This window comes from Gasterosteus aculeatus, chromosome 2, assembly GCF_964276395.1.
Source record: "Gasterosteus aculeatus chromosome 2, fGasAcu3.hap1.1, whole genome shotgun sequence".
Classification (NCBI taxonomy): domain Eukaryota; kingdom Metazoa; phylum Chordata; class Actinopteri; order Perciformes; family Gasterosteidae; genus Gasterosteus; species Gasterosteus aculeatus.
Window position 1 is genome coordinate 7,052,715 of NC_135689.1, and position 18,944 is coordinate 7,071,658.

An 18,944-nucleotide genomic window follows, 5' to 3' on the forward strand; every position below is an offset into this window, starting at 1 on the left:
TAGTAAGATATATGAGTACTTGATCCAATACCAACTATAGCTATATTGGAAAACTGCATTAAAAGGTGCAAACTACCACCTCTTTTTATGTATATTTTTGAATCGTCACTGCAGTCTAGTGCAACAAACAGCTGGAATAAACTTCCTGAAGATTTAAGACTTGCCCCAACTCTGACCACGTTTAAAACAAGACTGAAAACTTTTATGTTCAGCTTCGCCTTCTGCTAAATTTTAACCTCTGCCTTTAATTAAACAATAATTTATAATTTTATTTGCTGTTTTTAATTGTCTTTTAATTCCTGCATTTTATTTCACTTTATTGTATGTGAAGCACTTTGAGTCTGCCTTGTGTATGAAAAGCGCTATACAAATAAAATTGCCTTGCCTTGCCTAGTGTAGCTGCTAGACCGCAGCTGAGATGCTGCGGTCTTCGAAGGGTTAACAGGAGGAGGCGCAGCTCCTCTGGGTGGAGTGAACTTTTTAGATCGCATCTAACGGGCACAAATTAGCCGAGCGGACGGCAGCATGGCCGTGTGAGAAGAAAGAAGCTCCACGGGAGGATTAAAAACACAAGACAGCCCCCCCTCACCCACCCACCCACCCACAAAAAAAACCTGAAATGAAGGATGTGAGTGAAGAGTCGCTGCTGGATTATTTCTACTCCGCCGCAGGCAGCTCCGGCCGACTCAGGAACGCAGATATCCTGCAGTCGTTTAAGCCCTTTATCGGCCACAGCGACTCGCGCCTGCGCGGTAAGTAAGTAGCACGCGACGTCTCGATGGAGATATTAGCGCGACTGTTGTTATATGTGGGGGGGGGGGGGGGGGGGGGGCAGTAGTGCGGAGGTTTGCGACGGTGCGACACATGGCGCGAGTATTGGTCCCCCTCCCCCCTCCGTCCCCCTCCCACACACCCCTCACATCTGGACTAACATTATATCATAAAGCAGCATTCCGTCCGCGTGGACGAAAAGGCTTTTTGTGTCTTTTCATTGTTTCTCTGCTGTACTGCAGACATCTGGTTTGCATACGAAGCCCCCCCCCCCACCGCGACCCCCACCTCTCCCAACACATCCACAGCTTCAGCAGGAATTGTGTCATTTCCTCCCCCGAGGCCACTTTTGGCTGCCTGGTATGTGGACACAGAGGACACCAAGAAGGCAGAGCCCCCCCTTAGTGGCTCTTCTGACTCAGCTGTGGCCCCTCAGCGAGGGCTCTCTGATGCTTACGCAACCAAACGCTTCAGAATCGTTGCTAAACACCTACATACTTCCCATATTTGGCTTAAAGTCAAATGTTTTTCGTTGTCGACACCTCGTTGTGTTGCAGCCCTGTAAAAACATCCTGTCAAGACCACTTCGTTGCTATTTGACTTTTAAAACAAAGGTAATAAAACCATCTATAGACTACGTACACGATATACTGGAACTTATTTTACACTTCAGCTTTTGGGCCCAATAAGAAGGTTTATAATCGGAGAAATGTCATACTGCTTATAATTCCAACTGTTTTTGTGTGTGTGTGTCGTGTATTCCCTTCAAAATGCAGGCCTGTTGCGTAAGCTGCCGTTCGTTTGAGCTACTTTTACCTAAAATGGGCGCGTTTCCCATAGCAACCCTTTAAAAGACGAAGCCCACGTCGCCGACTAAGGTCAGACAGCGGCGGCCCGGGAGGCCACACGACGGGCTTGTAATGATTCTCCCCGCTGGACTTTCACCTTTCGGCAGCGCCTGACGCTGACGTATCTAACCCCCCCCCCCCCCCCCCCCGCCCCAAATGATTATCCAAAGTGACCTTGCACCGCCGCTGCGGGTTCGGTCCAGATGCTCCGTCGGCACAGTTGCTGACAGAGGTTTTAGAGAGCAGCCTCTGATACTCGGCCATCTGACATGTCCGTCTAATTACAGAAGTGCTTCCCAGACATTCAAAGTCTGCCGTAGCGTGTGTGTGGCGCCGATCGTGTTTTAATCACAGTTAAGTCCCCGTGCATGGCTGCATGTAGACCCTCTAATGGGGTTGCTTTCTCATCAGATCGGGGGGAAACAAACAAACAAACTGGGGCACGGTGGGAATATAGCGGTGCTGGGAGGCCGCGCGTGCATGTGTGTGTGTGTGTGTGTGTGTGTGTGTGTGCGTGTGAGGTACTTGTTTGTGCAAACCTAATAACTGGCATGCATTCTGTTTCACTCACTTGAGCAAAGGAAATCTTTTTGTTGAGCGGCGGCTTCCTTTGTCTTTCCTGTTGTTGCTGCTGCGGCGTGTGAGCGGCGCGTCTGTCCCACGTTACAAACGTTCTTTCCGTCCACGTCGGGAAAAGGAAACCCTTCGATTGTCTCTGAGCCGCATGGCCATGTAACACCTACGCATGGAGGGAATACCTGCGGCCGGAGACACATTCCTCGCTGTGTGATAATCAGCAGAGTCAGCTCCTAATCACAGCGTCAAACAAAGGGAGCGCGGCTCTGTCTGATGATGGCTATCAGCTCGCGGGCTCCAGTTTGTTTACTTCGCTGGAGGTCTGGAGGGGTTCAGGGCTCTCGCCCCTGGGGATGCTCTGTGATCTGTTGGGATCTTTGCCGGAGGGGGAATATCTCTCCTCTCGGCTTGCAGTGTTTGAAGCAACTGTTTCTTTTGCGTCCCCCCCCCCGTGAGCCGCATCCAGCCGGGTCTCGTTACAAAATCACACAAATCGGCGACTCACACCTGCAGACTGCGGCCACATTGTAGCCTCTCCTCTCTGTTCCTGTGGCAGCTACGCCCCGTTTGTAACAATCGTTTTCTTACAAACTGAGCAGTTTTGTGTTTTGCTGAATGCCAGAAATCAGAAGCTCGTTTTAGTTCTCAGCTTCTCTCAACAAACGTTTTCCCCCTGCAGCTAAATACAGAGAGGAATTCAAGCTCATCATTGACCGAATCGCAGTGGTGAAGTCAGAGAATGTGAGTAGACCATTATGATATTGGGGCCTTTTGAGGGAATGTAATGATAAGTCAACACTGCAGCATTGACTGGTCGAATGCATCAGTGCTACTAAAGGTTGTTGTTCCAGCTTCACTTTAATCACTTAACAAGAAGTCCGCCAAATCTTTGTTTCGATTCTTTACGGATCCGTTTTTACCCGCTGCTTTCCCCCGAGGGACTGCAGCTGCAGCTTTTATCTTTCGCGAAACTGTATTATGACGCATTTACACATATTCATCCAAATGAAGTTTGTGAACATTTTATGTTCGGAGTAAATAACCAGACTTTTCCTGAATAATTGGATTTAAAACAGCATTAGAAATGTTTGTGTTATTCCCACGCAAAAAAAACATCTAATACACACTGAGAAACGTTTAAAATCACATCTGTTCTTTCCCTTTTATTACAAAAATCATCATTCTCATTCTCCAAACTAACCTTTTGTAACCCTAATTTTCAAAAGGCATATTGTGCTTATTCACTCTGTTTGTCGCAGGGGGAGAAATATCTTGTCCTAAAGAAGAAATACAGGCAGATTCTGCATGAGCGGGACCCCAAACATCAGTGGACGAGCCCGGGCAGAGCTGCGGCCTCTGTGGCGTGGGACGCGGCGGACCCATCCGCTCCTCCCCCTCACCGGGAGGAGCCGTGCCAGCCGATGCCATGTGGAGATCCCGACGGGGCTGCAGAGGTGAAATCTAATTCAGATCGCTGCGTCCGTTATCGCACCAGCACGCAGTGTTTACTCTATGTGAATCACGCATTTATTTCCAAACAAGGCCGCCTTTGTGAGGCTCCACTGCTGTTTCTCTTTACTATGTGTCAGTATTTAACGTTTACACACAGAACTACTGTGAACCAGAAAGATTGTCTTTTACTAAAGCCAATTCAGCCGCTATGAGGACAAAAGGGAAGGTCAAAGGGCTTATGTCCTTCCATAAATAGTGTTAAATAAACACAACGTGCCGGTTTATTAATGCACAAAAATCCTATGGACGTACTTTCACATATTGTTTCTGCAATAGATTTAATCGTAGATTTGAAGGGTCTTGCACACGACTTGCTCAAATGTCTGTGCCCCCGCAGCACCAGCAGACGGGAACACGCTTCACGCAGCCAGATCCATCGCAACTTCCCGTCGTCCCGGCCCAGGAGCCCTCGGCGCAAAACTACGGGGACGATGAGCTGGACAAAGATTCAGGGTCAAAGGTGACAATTCGGCCTGTCTGAGAGGCAGCGCTACTTGCCCGTGAAAATACCTGCACCAATATGTTATCAGCGCTTATTCTTTGAAATGTAGGCATCAGATGCCAGGTCGTTACTGAAGCCACACACTTTACCATTAACACAATGTTCATTTTTTCATTTTCATTCAAACCTCTGCGACTGGAAGTAATGACTTTGTAGTACAGCCAAAAGTACACTCGTTTTTTACATTTACAATATCCTCATTCTAAAAACATAGATGACGTTTTATCATGTTACTTTCTCGCGTTTGACTCTAAACTTGCATTAATTCAGTACAGTTTATCATCTGATCTGATGTTCCCTGAGGTGAAACCTGACTTCTAGGTCACTCTAGTGGTCCCCGTGTTGCCCACCAGGTGGTGCTGAGTGCGTTTCCTGGATTTCCTACTGCAGTATGTGTTGAATTTGAGTGGGAGGAGGACCCGTTGGGGGAGAATCTGCATTTAAATTAAGCTCTCTGTTATTATGTTAAGCAGCAACATGTTGCAACTCATTAGAAAGATAATAATCATGTGTGCCCATTAAAGAGATTGAGATTCCTCCCAGTGACAGATATGTGGCCCTCCTTGATGTCCTGCACACTCGACAGATGAAATATGTTGAAGTGTGTTAATACAGCAGCAGCAATCAGATTAAGTGTGTTTGCTGAAGGCATTAGTCACACCAGTGAACTCTGTATTTAGGACACCCGATGTGTTGACAGTTGTTCCACCGTTGAGAAGCTACCTGGCTGGTTTCACTCACACACACTGTTCTTAATCACAACACCTGAGGCTGCGAGCTTTGCTCTCATTTATAATATCCTGCTTTCAACTGCAGGATGACGCCCTGCGGTGGATTAACTCTGGTCTCTTTAAAGTTTTGTTTTAATCGGGAGAAGAGCATCGTCCCTGTCCTTGTGTTAGTTTGGATTTTGGTCAAAGACAAGAGCAGCTTTGGTCATTTTGAATTACAACAGATTCAAATTAGAAGGAAAGAAAGAAAGAAAGAAAGAAAGTATTTGCACATAAAAAGTAAATTTCAATATCAAAGATTTTTGAGAAAGTTTTGTCTCAATTTCATAATGTAGTTTGTCCTGCAGAAAGAGAACAGAACAGCAGGTGTTTGGACTGAAACAGGTCATTTTAAGGGCTCCTTATCACAGTGATTATTTTATGCATTCGTGTAGAAGAGAAAATAAGATATGTAGCTGTTTGTGCATTTTTAAAACACGGTTGGAATAAAGGCAGACTGAAAAGAACACACGTTAGATCCCGTGGCTGTTTGGCCGGTTACCGTGGCGATCCAATGTAACTGACATGAATTTAAGCTACGGCTGCAGTTCCCTGCTGGGGAAGGACGGACAAAACGCTCCTTTCAGCCCGCGAGAGATTAGCATTTGGGATGAATTCATTTTGGGTTATTATCACTTTGAGGACTGTAATGTGGGACAGTCGGTGGTCCGCCGCTGATCCCCAGAGGAAGAACCCAGGCAGCTTGACGTTCAAGTTTATGAGCAAAGTGTTTTGAGGGTTGTTTAATGGATTTTACACGCACATTCCTTAACTTTTAAACAAAATTGTTTTAACTCTGTTGATATCTATAGTGAAACGATGCTTACACACTCAAACTAACATGGCCTGCTAAACATCTGTATTGTTAGCATGCAGATGTTTAGCCCAGCACAGACCCACAGAGCTTGTTTAATCATATCACATTAACTTGATCTGATTACGCGCAGTGTGGTGGGAATCCCCCGATGCACCCTTGCAGTTTGAAAACTTTTTTCCAATGAGTCATTTGTTCTCCAGGCTACAAAACGTCCAAACCAAAACGAGCAGGAACGCAGCGCTCAGTCGATTAGGGGTAATTCATTAATGGTTTCATTTATATTTTAAGCATTTTATGTTACTATAAATGAAATATCAGCTTTGGACCGTTACAGAACTTCTATTTATGGAAAAGGTATTTCAGGTCTCGTTATCCTCCTTCAAGCCCAACAACGTTTTCAATAGTTATAAACCTTCTCAACTAAAAGTCAGCAAAGAAACGCACACGTCAGAGTGGAATAGGCTGGAAAAATACAAGCCCTCCACTTTTCATGTTCAGTGCGCTGACGTGTGGCAGGTTGTGCTTCAAAGGGCCGAGTGTTTTAACATCGTGTCTCTGTGATCTGAGAACAATTTGGAATCGGGTCAAAGAGAAAAGAAAGAAGAAAAAAACCCCACAACTCCCATCTCGCATAAATCTGCAAGTGACACTTGCATATACTGCGAGACGGCTGTGTTCGTTTTTTCCCCCTCTTGACCCAACGAGACTGAACCAGTGACAGAAACACATGGCCTGTGACTGTAGGCGTGTTGTTTTTTGGGGTTGATTGTTAATTGGATTGTTATTCATTACCCCCGATGTGTGAAAGCGCCACCTTTGTCTCGCTGCCTCATTACCTCTCTGTCCGTCTGTCTGACGCCCTTCGCTCACGTCCCGTCAGCTGGGAAACATCACAGCAGTGTGACCGAAGCGTGAAAATCAATGTGTGTGTGTGTGTGTGTGTGTGTGTGTGTGTGATGCCGGACCTCGCCGTGTGACCACTTCGACTCATCCAGCCCAGTTCTATTCTGTCCCCATCGAGTGACGGTCCCGTGTTTGTCTCTTTCAGTCCGAGTCTGAGCAGGACGAGGAGTGCACGGGCAGCATGGGCTCCGCTGCTGTCGCCGTGAGTTCTTTTCCTTCCTCTCCATATGTTTAAAAAAAAATATTATTCCAGGGGGTTAGAGGAGTTAGAGTGTCCCTGCGTGTTCCCTTTCAACCAATGACGGAAGTGGAAGCACAAAGTGCTGAACTGTGCAGTGTGATCATGGGTGTCTCCCAAATGTGTCCGTTGGCTGTGACTCATTCATTTGTAGGAAATGGATTAGAGGTTTGTAGCTTCAGCACTATGAATAGAGGCCACAACAGGATGTGGACAGTAGGGTGTGCATGCGTGTGTGTGCGTGTGTGTGTGTGTGTCTAAACTCTCCCTCCCCTCCCTGTGACAGCTGGATCCTATAGAGAAGGAGTGGATATACTCCGCTGCAGGTGCTCGGGTCCCTGACCTCTCTCACCTGCTCAGACAAGACCCGTCGCTGGCAAACAAGAAGGTAACACCCCCCCCCCAAACGAACAAGAGCATCTTTTTTTCCTCCTTATATTTTGGGCCATTTGTAATAATTACATCTGTGTGCGGAAATCCGTTGTCCGCTATCACAGACAAACACAACTGAGACAAACACAACTAGAAGGAAACAACGAGGACGAACTGAATGATGGTTACAGTGTAAGCAGAGAGGCGCATCCATTGTAGTTAAATGAATCTTCTTGTTATTTTGTTGTTGTGATTTGTTGTGATGTTGTGTTATTTTGTTGTGATCAAAGCATTGACTTGCTGTTACAAGCGTCCCTTTTTAGTAAATTATTCCTACCTTAGTTTATCCAATGCCATATCGTGGCCCCCGCACTCGGGTTGTAGTGGCCCCTGGAGAGCATCCATCCCGGTGAGTAAAAGTAAAAAGAAACTCATACAGATAATCCGCCGTTTAAGAAGCAACGGAGTCTATACAATGAATGAGATGACAAATGGGAAAACGAGGGAAATAAAAAGTTATTTGAAAGTATTCGTGATGGTCTAAAGTTGAAATAAATAACTGTCAGACTCATTGGGAGGGAGGAGCTTTTTCTACAAAGTACAAAGAGCAACATGATGTTGAGTCTGTTTCTGAATGTGTGAAAATGAATGTCCTTCACACAAACAGGAATGTGCAACACGGACCGCTGAGCTCCTCTTTAGGTTCCTTTGGTTCAATCGTTTCTTACGCTGTTGGACTTTGTTAGAGTGTCGTCGGTTTGTTCCCAGATCTCCAGCCATCAGTCTAAAGACGTGTGAATAATAATCCTTTAAATGACAGGCGACCACAAAGTGAACAAACCTCGAAGTACACTGATTTTCCATAAAAACTGTTTCATCCAGGTTTCACTAACTCAGGCTTTTGTGTTCTTTTTGTTGGTCGCGGGCGAACCAGGACTTTACCTCAGTGAGTATTTGTTATGGCACCTACACACTGTATGTGACACGTTGCATGTTGTTTTGTAGAAGTAGTCATTAACAACTAGTTCTGTTATCACATGATTGCTGTCTGGCTAAAAGCTTCTTTTTTTTCATTTTGACTCTCGACACCGACTCCGACCGTCCTTCCCAGGGGGTAAGTTTCATCCTAGAGTATTAGATAGATAGATACTTTATTGATCCCTCTCCCTCTTTTTTTTTTAATTTTGGTGCCACAGCAGCATGTACAGAGAAGAAAATAGAATTAAAAGATTATAAGATACAAAATATTAAATTATTAAATTAAATAAACTAAACTAAAACAAAAGAATAACCTTCAAGAAGAGACAGTGCAATAATAATAATTTGTAAAAGGAGAAGAGGAAGAGCAGCAGCATCACAGCAGTACAGGGTTGTTATTGTCATACCTCTGAACGCTCTCTGTAACCCTGTTGGAACGTTGGACGTTCGCCTGCATTCAAACTGACACTATTATCACCGTTGTCTCTTGCGCTTCTCGGCCGTTCATCTTTGATCTCGCTCGCTCTCGGACCTGCTGGCCGATTTTTCGCTTGCGTAACTTTCACAAGCTCATTCCGCCGAGACTTTTTTCCCCCCCTAATACTATTCTGAGAACCCTGTGTTAAAACATCCAGATCACGCATTTCAAAGGTCCACTATCAAAAGGATTATGAAAGATAGCTTTTAGCTCCTGTGCCCCCCTGACAACCCAAATCCTTTTATTTGTCTCCCTGTGCGCTTAAGAGATTTGAGCTCATGTTTGTTGTCCCTCCCCTTGTGTCACAGTTCTCACACTGTCCTGTGACCACGGCAGACCACCTTCTAAGAGTAGCCCTAAGCCTCCGCCATCCACACCCGGACAAGATAGCGCGGCCGCCATTGAAGTGTAGGGAGATGTGTGTGTGTGTGGGGAGGGAGGGCGGGATTAAGGAGAGTCTTAATGCCCCACAAAGACTTCACCCACTTAAAGATAATCTGAAAGTAATAGAGCAGGCTGGGATTAATTGTAGAACAATGCTGTTTGTGTCCCTGGGAAGGTGCTAAATCCCCCTCAGGCCTCTTTGATGTCCCCTTCAGCACTCGGCCTTTCCCTGTTCTGCAGCGTCGGACGCCTTTCCACAGATAACGCACACCGACACACCTAGAACCTTTCCAATAAATTGGACCTGCATTTGGTCATGTCCTCCCCTTGCCAGAACAGAAGTCGTGTGTTCCAAATGCCGGGTTTCGAATCGCATGTTTGCCCAGGAGCGAAGGGATTACTCTTCATCCTGGGACGACTTTAAGCCTTTCCTGCTCTGACCAAAATGTTTCAAGGGATCAGATGGTCTCTTAGAAAGCGAGGAGTTGCCTTAAAAGTGAAGACGGGTCGGAACACATCCTACATCTCACCGAACGCCAAAGCCGCTCTCGCTCCAAAGTCTAACGCTCTTGTCCCCCCCCCCCCCCCCCCCCCCCCGGTCTCCTTCTTCCTGCTCTCCTCGGGGACGCCGGACCTTCGTTCCCTCTGGGACGGACTTCCTCTGCCGCACAGTTTGTAAGTACATCATTACCCCATCACTCCTCTCTGCCTTCCATTGTGTCGCCCTCCTCGATAGTAGTCCCTCTTTGGCCACCACTTCCCTCACTGGGGAGCGCGTGGCGGCGACAGGGACGTCCCTGAGTGATTGGACAGGTGGTCGCCCCAGTGGGCAGGAACCCGAAACGAGAGGCTGCAGGACGGGGATGACGCCACGCATCCTGTTTCGGCCCTCGTCCGTCACTCCCGCCCACCGGGAGGCCCGCCGAGCCGCCCGTCAAACACTCGTGCGGCCAATCCGTCTTAAGGTGTGACAGGGGACGGACAAAAGAGACGGAGACACTCGAGCCAGACGGCATCCATCACAATCTGTCCGCCAGACGCCCGGCACTCAGGAGGTGCGGCCGCCTGTGGCTCCCTCGGGCCGCTCGTGGATACAGGCGGACATTTTTTCTCTCCGGCCAGCTGTTGCACAGGTCGTTGTTGTGCGACGATTAGCACAATTAGCAGCGTAACAAGGCCCCCAAACACACAAAAAGGCCTGTGTGCCGCCCGCGCGGCGCGCTCGTCCCAGTTTGTGCCTCTCGCGCGTTGTGTTCCATCACGGAGCTCAACATCTTTTTCTCTGCCAAATGGAAGCGCGGCGATGCCGTTTAACAACGCTCACAGCTGTTCGGGGTTATTTCCACAATCATCAAAGCCGTTTCAAACCCCGGGGGATAAAAAAAAAAAAAAAACATGAGGAAACAAAAAGTATAACTGGAGTAAATGTTGTAGTAAAATGTTGACACTACTGAATAGATTAAAGCGACGGCATATGTTGTCTATGTGTTCGGATTGAGTGGAGAGACACGCAACCTGGGAATCAGCTTTTAAAAAAAGTTGTCCAGCTGTTGCTGGTGGATCAATACTTTTTATCCCAGAAACGTCTCAGCAGCTAAGAAAATTAGTTTTCATCTCGTCCAATGGTCAAACGGAAAGACACAATCCTAAAGGCGTTATCGGGCTTTGCTCCGCCCACAGTCTATGTGTAAATTCTGACGGTTACTGTTTGATTCGCCGTGCTACGGGTCAGACCTTGAAGGGTTGGATGTGGTCACTGAGCCGACATCTGCAGCTCCGCTCCGCTCCCACCTGTTTGAGAGCCCACAATTACGCGGCTTAAAGAGTGTGGGGAAAGCTTTGGAGATCACAGCGCTGCTCCGACAGGTGGATGTGGTTTGCACGTGTGTTGTACACACGCGGGTCCATTATTTTCACATCTTTGCATGTGGACATGTGGGTGTCGGGGGGGGCGCTTGTTTTCCTGCTTGACGTGTGCTGACAGTAGTGCGCTGATGTTTGGGTGGGTCTCCGCTCTGCAGGTCACACTAACATCATCAATCTTCCCCCCGGTTGACAGGCTGCTGCCCCACGACCCCCCACCCCCACCTCCACAGCCCCACCCCCCTTCCCAACTGTGGGGCACAGTGCTGTGTTGTTTTGTAATTAGGCCCTGTTAGATGGCAGGAAACCATCCCTCCATCGCTGCTTCCAAGCGTCCCTCCATCCGTCCACTCCCCTCGGTGCACAGCTGGCCTTCAGCCCCGCTCTGCATGCACTACCTGGGACGGTGCTTTAGCATTCACCATCCCCGATAACAGTATGGAAGGTTGTGGAGGAAGTGCATTTTTAGGAATGACTCTTCTTTCCTTGTTGCACACAGACCGCTCTGCACTGGGCGGCCAAACACGGCAACGAGGACATGGCCACCCTGGTGGCTAACGCGGGGGCTGATGTCAACACCAAATCAGTGAGTGCATTAGGATTTGGTCCTCTTTGGTTCTACATTCATTATATGTTGCATCATCATGGGGCACTCATGCTATTTAGTAAATATGAAGTTCTTTGATTACCTGTGAGCAATATGTACACTGAAATAAATTAGCAAAACGAAGTCACAGAGAAGCATTTTCTCTGTTTTCCGAGGCAAATACACTGATTTGAAACTAAATGAAAAAAGTTATTTTCATTTGAGGAAATTATTTTAAAGAGGCACTATAACTATTCAGGACACGTGAATAAATTAGAAGGATTTGTGTGATATGGAGAAAACGTTTCAACTTAAAGAATTCAAGACATAAATCCTAAAACTCCTGCCCCTAGATTTCCCATGATGCAACACAACAGCATCTTGAGTAGTCCGGGACAGGATTCCGTAGCTTCCGTAACTCGATGCTCATTTCTAAAATAATTTTTAAAGTTTCTATGATGTTCACTTTCAACATTCTAAGATAAATCAATTATTTAAAATGTACAATGAATGAATTAATACTTACCAAGGCAGCAGCACAGGTACTGGGGTCACAGTAACTTGGTTTCTTTCCTATTTAACAATATGCTCTTAAGTTTTCATCACTGATTTATTCCTGGTATTTTTCTTTCTTGCAGCACGTGAGTATCCATCTTTTTAATCGGAAAGTGATGAGTATGAACAGTAAGTTGTTTGATCTTAACTTGAAACAAAAAGGTCATCAAGATGGCTGTCGATTTCTTCTCCTGTGCCCCTCGGTGACGTAATGCTCCTAAATGATCCAGCTGTGCAAATGCATCACAGCAGCTCGTGTTGTCGGGCCGCCGGAGTACTCCGCTAATAAATCATGTCATGTCATGTTAATTGTTTCCCAAAACAGAGCGTCTCTATGCCAGCATGCACAACGCTAAAACTATGCAATTTTCCGCAAATTGTCAAGCAATTATGTTTTTATCATTATCTTATGTTTCCATAACCTTTGCTAATTTGTACATTTTTCCCCCCCACATTGTTTTCATTGGCTGTGCTGGGCCCTGGGAAACTCTAGGGGGTAGGTAGTAAGCCCTTCCAGCACTTTGCCACACTCATACCCTTGAACTCAACAAAAAGTGACCTCCGTTAATGAGTCAGCGGGACTGAGAATAATAATGAAGTTCATCATGCAAGTGAAAACGGTTCTTGATGCACGCTTTCCTTTTGTTGTGCAGGGATATACGCCTTTACACATTGCAGCTTTACACGGTCATCGGAATATTCTGGACCTCCTCATAGTGACATATGGTAAAAGCTGCTTTCATTTCACCTCTATAGCATCTCCATTGATGCGCAATGATGATAACTTTTGATATTAAATTAAAGCTCTAGGATCAAATGGCTGAGGGACTTTGCTACCTGCTGCCTTCCAAGATTAAAGTCGGAGCTTTCCAAGATTTTATTTTGTTCTCATCAGGGGCCAAAGAAAATTTAAGGGACTACAGCGGCCATTTTGCCGGCCATTATCTGAACATCAAAGAAGAAGAGGGTCCGGAGGGAGACTGCGAGCTGCGTGAGTCACTTTTACTGTCGCTGGTGAATTATGTTGAAAAGCCCAACATTAAGGTGACAGAAATAAAGTTTACTGTCAGAATATAGAAAGGACATTACTGCAGCATTATGACGTTTCTCATATACAGCTACGGTTAAATGTTAGATAAAGTCTTTGAATTGTTTTGTCTCAAGCACAACATTACAATTTGAATACATTTGTTAATGCTGCTTTTGTTGAAAAGAAACAGTTGTGGAAATTTGCTTAATCCCTTTCTATGCAAAAGTTAGACGGCAAGATCAGTACCACTTTTGTTTACGCCAAATAAAAATAAAAAGATCAATATCACTGTAATGTCTCTCCGTTGATTAGCTAGTTAGCTTAGCGTAAAGACTGGAGGCTCTGCCAGCAAAATCCAGCTTCAGCACCTCTCCTTACCTCTACTCATTATTTTACTGGACATATTGCAAAAAGACATTTCCAAAGAAAAGCACTGCAGATTTAGAAATGGCCAACGTCTCCAGCTTTCATCGCACACGTGAGACTAAAAGGGTTACAGGTGCTGTTATTCAGCCGCAGTCTGGAGGAGCTGCTGTATGTTTGCAACAAGCAGGTGTAGAAAAAAAATTATTCACCGCCATGTTTAAAAGATATATCTCTTTAGTTTAATTTATGGAAATCCAAAGCTTTCCCTCATCATGTTCTCTCTTTCCTTTCTTGGAATCTCAGAGTTTCAAGTCACTCAGGCCAGAGAGCGCAACAGGAACAGGAAGTTGGCGTCCTTGTTTCACTCCAAGAAGAAGTGGGGCTCGGCAGAGGAGCTGGCTCCGATAGAGGAGGAGAGGACGCCGTCGCATCAGCTCGCCCTTCCTCCATTCAGACCAAGGAAATTCTCCCGCTAAGAATATATATATATATATATATATATATATATATATATATATATATATATATATATATATATATATATATATCGAAATCCATGCAGTGGAAGTGTGATACGTGTATATTTGTTACGTGCACATGTACAGCAACACTGAAAGCGTATATACGGACTCACACCTAAACAGCTCATCCCAGTTTACTGGACACAGATGCTCTTTGGATGATGCTTTGCTTATACGTGCATTAGCATTAGCACACTTACCAGGAAAAAAGTATTTCTTGAAGCCTTTACATTTGAATGAATGTTGACAAATGTTACTTATGCCTTACGATTTCAAACGAGCTCAGGCCACGTAGACTCTTTCAACTCGGCTTTTGTTTGCGTGAAAGACGAAAAGTAGACAATTGGACTGTGAAGAGGTGCAGAGGATCCAGTGAGGAGTTAAGTGACGAGGCCTGAAGTTTAAATATATTGAAATATTTTTGAAAAAGGAACATACTGGTTTGTATGTTTCGGTCTATTAAATATGATTTGTGCCTAAAATGTTCCATCACATAAAAGTTGTTGCACCGATTTATTTTACTCAGCTGTTATTTTAGATTCATGTGAGTACTCAGACTCAGCTTGCAGACACTAAATTGTGAAAATGTTGAATTTGTATTAAATAAATCATTAAAAATCCCAAATACACGGCATAAAAAACAAGTACAAAATGCTTTTCTGACCCACCTCCAACTCTTTGATTGACAACGAAGAATTGATGAATGTTGAACTTTGCAAACGTTTGTTTGTGACGCGACTCAAGTCCTTCATTTGCTTTCAGTTTGAGTTTTGCTGCTTATTTGTTTGTTTTCCCTTGTAGCTTGTGAATAGAACGCTGCATGGCAGAAAAGTTGTTTTCCTCCACGAATGAATGCAGCAACAAAACCGGCTTCATATATCGACAACAGCATGCTGACAAAAAACTTGATAAATCAACATTAAGGCCAGTCGATCAAAGAAATGAGACATGAGTCAAGCAGGATTCAGTTTCAAGTGCATATTCAAACTGTACTTAAGATTACTCAAAAATGTTACTCTAAGCTCGGATAAAATGGCAAAAATTGGCTGCGAGGTGTTTGCAAAGTGTTAATCTTTGCCAAGAAACCTTTCACAGCATCAGGAAGTTTCCGACATCCTTTTCATCTGTTTTAAAAGATGCACATTTGGGACTATTTGTTTGTAATTCAGTGCCATTGTAAAAGGGAGTTTATTTTCAAGGTAACTGTGTAATCTAAACAAAAACAAAAAACTGCTTCCATCACATCTTCTGCATACTATTTATATAATGAATGTATTTCAGTAATAAACTATATTTTATATCAAACTCCGTACCGGTCACTTTATTCCTTGTACACACCGTTTTTGCTCGTGCATCGTTTACTCGGCGCACAGTTGAAAGTCGCTGCGTGTCTCTGCTGGCTGCTCACACACAGTTTCTCTTTATACAAAGCAGCAGAAGAAGAGCGATTCGTGATAATGCCCCCCCCCCCCCCCCCCCTCCTTTCTTTCAATACAATAACCTTAGGTTTTTTAAGCCGCCTTTGATCTTACTTTAAACTACCTGACTTTGTGGGCTACAGATGGAGTAAATATGGGGCCTGCGAACTCTCCATACGGCTTTAGACCCTAATTCCTGATTAGCTGAAAAGGGCAGCACTTGCTTCTGGGTCTTGGATATCAGACGACACAGAGGGGGACGGGGGCAAGTGTTTTTGTGCTTCATTTTTGAAGCGAGGATGTTTGGGGGATAAGAGGGAGTTTCTGTAATAGATACTTATCTTACTGCCCTCAAGCCCCTCAAACAAAGTCCCCCTCTGAAGAGATTATAACCCAGGGAGGGCACATTAACTCTAATCCCATGCTTTGAGGCACTGCACCCCCATACCACCCTCTGCCCCACTTATTTCAACCCTTCTGTTGTCGGGGGGCTACCTTGTATCCACTGCTTGTATGAGTTGGGCCTGTGGCTACACACGATGGTTGTGTGTCTGTGTGTGTGTGTGTGTGTGTGTGTGTGTGTGTGCGAGTAAGGGGGGGTGGAGTGACTGTTTCGATAGCACGCTGACTCTAATGAAAAGCATTGAGGGGCGCATACTGCTGTGTAACTGATTCCTCTCTCTGAAGAGATTAGGCGCTACATTGTTGGTTCAGTTGCTCATTTCCATGAGAGCACAGCCTCCCACCAGCGGCTGCTTGGCTTTGTTATTTTGAGTTGGAAAACACAGAGCCCAATGTCCCGGGTTTCCTTGTTACCATTGTTTCACAAATAGGTCAAAATGTAGATGTCACGTCACAAATGCCCAATAACCTCATTAGCTGCTCTGCGTGAGGCTAAAGAGAGAAAATGATAGATGCGTGGACTTCAGTTTGTTCATCTGCATGCAGGACCTGCCGAAAATGAAGAGGATACAACTCTAAAACATTTGATTTACCGGATGTACAAAGATGTTGAGAGACATGTTGTGTTTTTAAGTATTCTTATCAGCATATAAAAAATGCTTGTGACACTAATGTAGTTGAAAGCAGGTATGAGTGATTATTTTTGTCTTGGTAAAAAACTCCTCCTAGGTGGAGGCTGATGGATGAAGAGATAATAAATGATAGTATTGTGAAATAAACTACTGATATTATAAAAATGTCTTCTTAGGAAAAGCTCGAAAAGTTGATCTGGTCGGCAAATTATGTAGAATGTAGTGCGTTACTAACTGTGAATTCATTGTTTGTAGGCTGCTAAGAACTGCTGCACAGGAGTGGAGTGTTATTGCTGAAGAATAAGGTTTTATTAAATGAATGCAGTTGATCTTAATTTCACTTTGTTATACTCAGAAATACGGATGGGAAAAAGAGATTGGCATCCCTGCCATCATTCAAGATCTTCATCCAGCTTGCAAACTCAGGCTGAGAAAGGGAATGTTGAGAAATAACAGTGTTTGTACTGTAAAACATTATGGCTGCAAGCGTGCAGTTATGGCTGATGTGTGGAAACAGGGTGCAGCGAGCTGAGGCGCTAATCTGCAACATGGAACAACACCGGGGAGGCCCGCTCTCCCTGGGATCCACGTGGGGCAAACCGGGCCGGGCTGGGGCTCTTTAGCCGGGGGGATCCAAGGAGGCCCACTAACCAGGGGCCCTGACGCTGCGACGCAACCGGCAGCAGCTGTCACGCAGGCCATCGCGGCCTAACCAACGCCGCCTGTCACTCACCCAGCGGAGAGCCGTCAATCAGGCTGCACCCAGGAGGGAGCGGAGGGGAGGCGGGCCCCTGCCCGGCCCCAAACAAAGACATACTTACATTTGCAAGCGGTTTCAGCGGCACTACTATTTTGAAAGAATGATAGAGTGGTCCTGATAAGAGTAGTGACAAAGGACAAAGAGTGGAGGGGGGTCCGGGGAAGAGGGGGTCAGATAGTGGAGAGGTGGGAGAGCTTGATAACATTCACACTTTGCTTACATCTCTCCATTTGTGTTGCTGCCCCAGGGAAATCTCATTAGGGAGTTCTGGTTGGAGACCATTATGCATTTGTTTTCTGTGCTTCTCACTGAGCTGGTGTCTTTCGAGAGTTATTGCTTGTTTTTATTGGGATTTTTTTTTAATATTCTGTCAAAATGTCTGAAAACACATTTAAAATATACAATTCATGTGTGGACATCTTCCCCGATAAAATGAATATAACCATCTTGTCTCCTCTGGCTCAGTTTCCACAGACAGAATCGTATCTGGTGCAGTAAATATAAACTAACAAGCAATAGGTGTGGAAGACTCTGCGGATTCTCTTTAAGCTTTTGTCGTCTTGTTCACACCTACCTAGGAGTTATTCTAATTGCGTGTTTCGTCCCTTTGTCGCTCACAGGTAGGGGATCGCTTGTAATTGAGGTCACACCTAAACCTTTTGTCCTGACCCGCTCATTAGCCCCCCTGCACCGTCGTTCTGCGTTTTCACCCGAAGCCCGGGCCTTTCTGTGCACCGAGTTATGTTGAATATGCACAGGATTAGGTTCACAGCACTGTCACAATACAGAGGAATGGCTTTTCTTATCACAGGAAAAAAAAAAGCTAATTCCATCCTCTTTGCTATCTTGTACTGTATCTCTTGGGGTGCTGAGAACAATCGTCTCCCATTTGGTCACTTCTCTCTCCTGCAAACGACTGACATCCTAATGGCAAACAGAACAAATTCAACCTGTCAGAGCAGGACCAACGCCTGCATTGTGGCAGAGCTGCCAAAAGAGGAAGAGAATGAAAAGAAGTTCTACAAGAGGGACAAAGGCCGCTGCCCTGAGCTGTTTGTGTTGTGAGATGTAGACTATGATGCCACAGGCCTCCCTCTCTTTGCACTAGCTGGACCATTGTTGCTCCTGTTCAAATTTGTTTTATGGTTCTGTGGACTCAACCCAAAGAAATTCCTACTTTCCTTGCACCTTTGCTGCGTTTTAGTTTCGGTGTCTCTTCATATTTGAGCCCATCGTTGCACTGGTCTACCCTCAACATGCGACATAATATCCCAAACACCTCCTTAAGATACCAAAACGCATCAACTGATGACTAAGACTTTTTTAATAAAATAAATCTGGACCACAAAATTCAAAGAATGCTGAAAGCAGTTCAAATGTCTTGTTTTGTCCAAAACCCAAAGATTTTCAGTTTATTATTATTGTAAAAAGCAAAGCCTGCTGTTTTTAAGAGCGGTACTAGATTTTTATTATTATTTTATTTGTTTCAGCATTTCTTCCAGAAACATTCCAATCTCTTGACGTGCATTTCAGAGTACAAAAATACCAACACCAATAGAAAACACATAATTATACGGCATCGGTTTAGAATTTGAAGTTTCTTTGTTTTCGGAGCAAATCTGCCGGTGAGATGAAAGACTACATTTATACGTTCATTCATTA

The 18,944-nt window shown here is 45.1% G+C and overlaps 1 protein-coding gene across 1 annotated transcript; it reads left to right on the forward strand.

Moving 5' to 3' along the window:
• The first annotated feature begins 440 nt into the window (after window positions 1-440).
• LOC120828946 (ankyrin repeat domain-containing protein SOWAHA) lies at window positions 441-15,375 on the forward strand. The gene is made up of 12 exons (XM_078089426.1): window positions 441-752; window positions 2,875-2,936; window positions 3,455-3,649; window positions 4,045-4,167; window positions 6,845-6,901; window positions 7,224-7,325; window positions 8,244-8,255; window positions 9,822-9,824; window positions 11,512-11,604; window positions 12,807-12,879; window positions 13,049-13,144; window positions 13,853-15,375. The coding sequence occupies exons 1-12, from the start codon at window positions 620-622 to the stop codon at window positions 14,023-14,025; spliced, it is 1,122 nt and encodes a 373-aa protein (XP_077945552.1). The 5' UTR covers window positions 441-619; the 3' UTR covers window positions 14,026-15,375.
• Window positions 15,376-18,944: the final 3,569 nt, after the last annotated feature.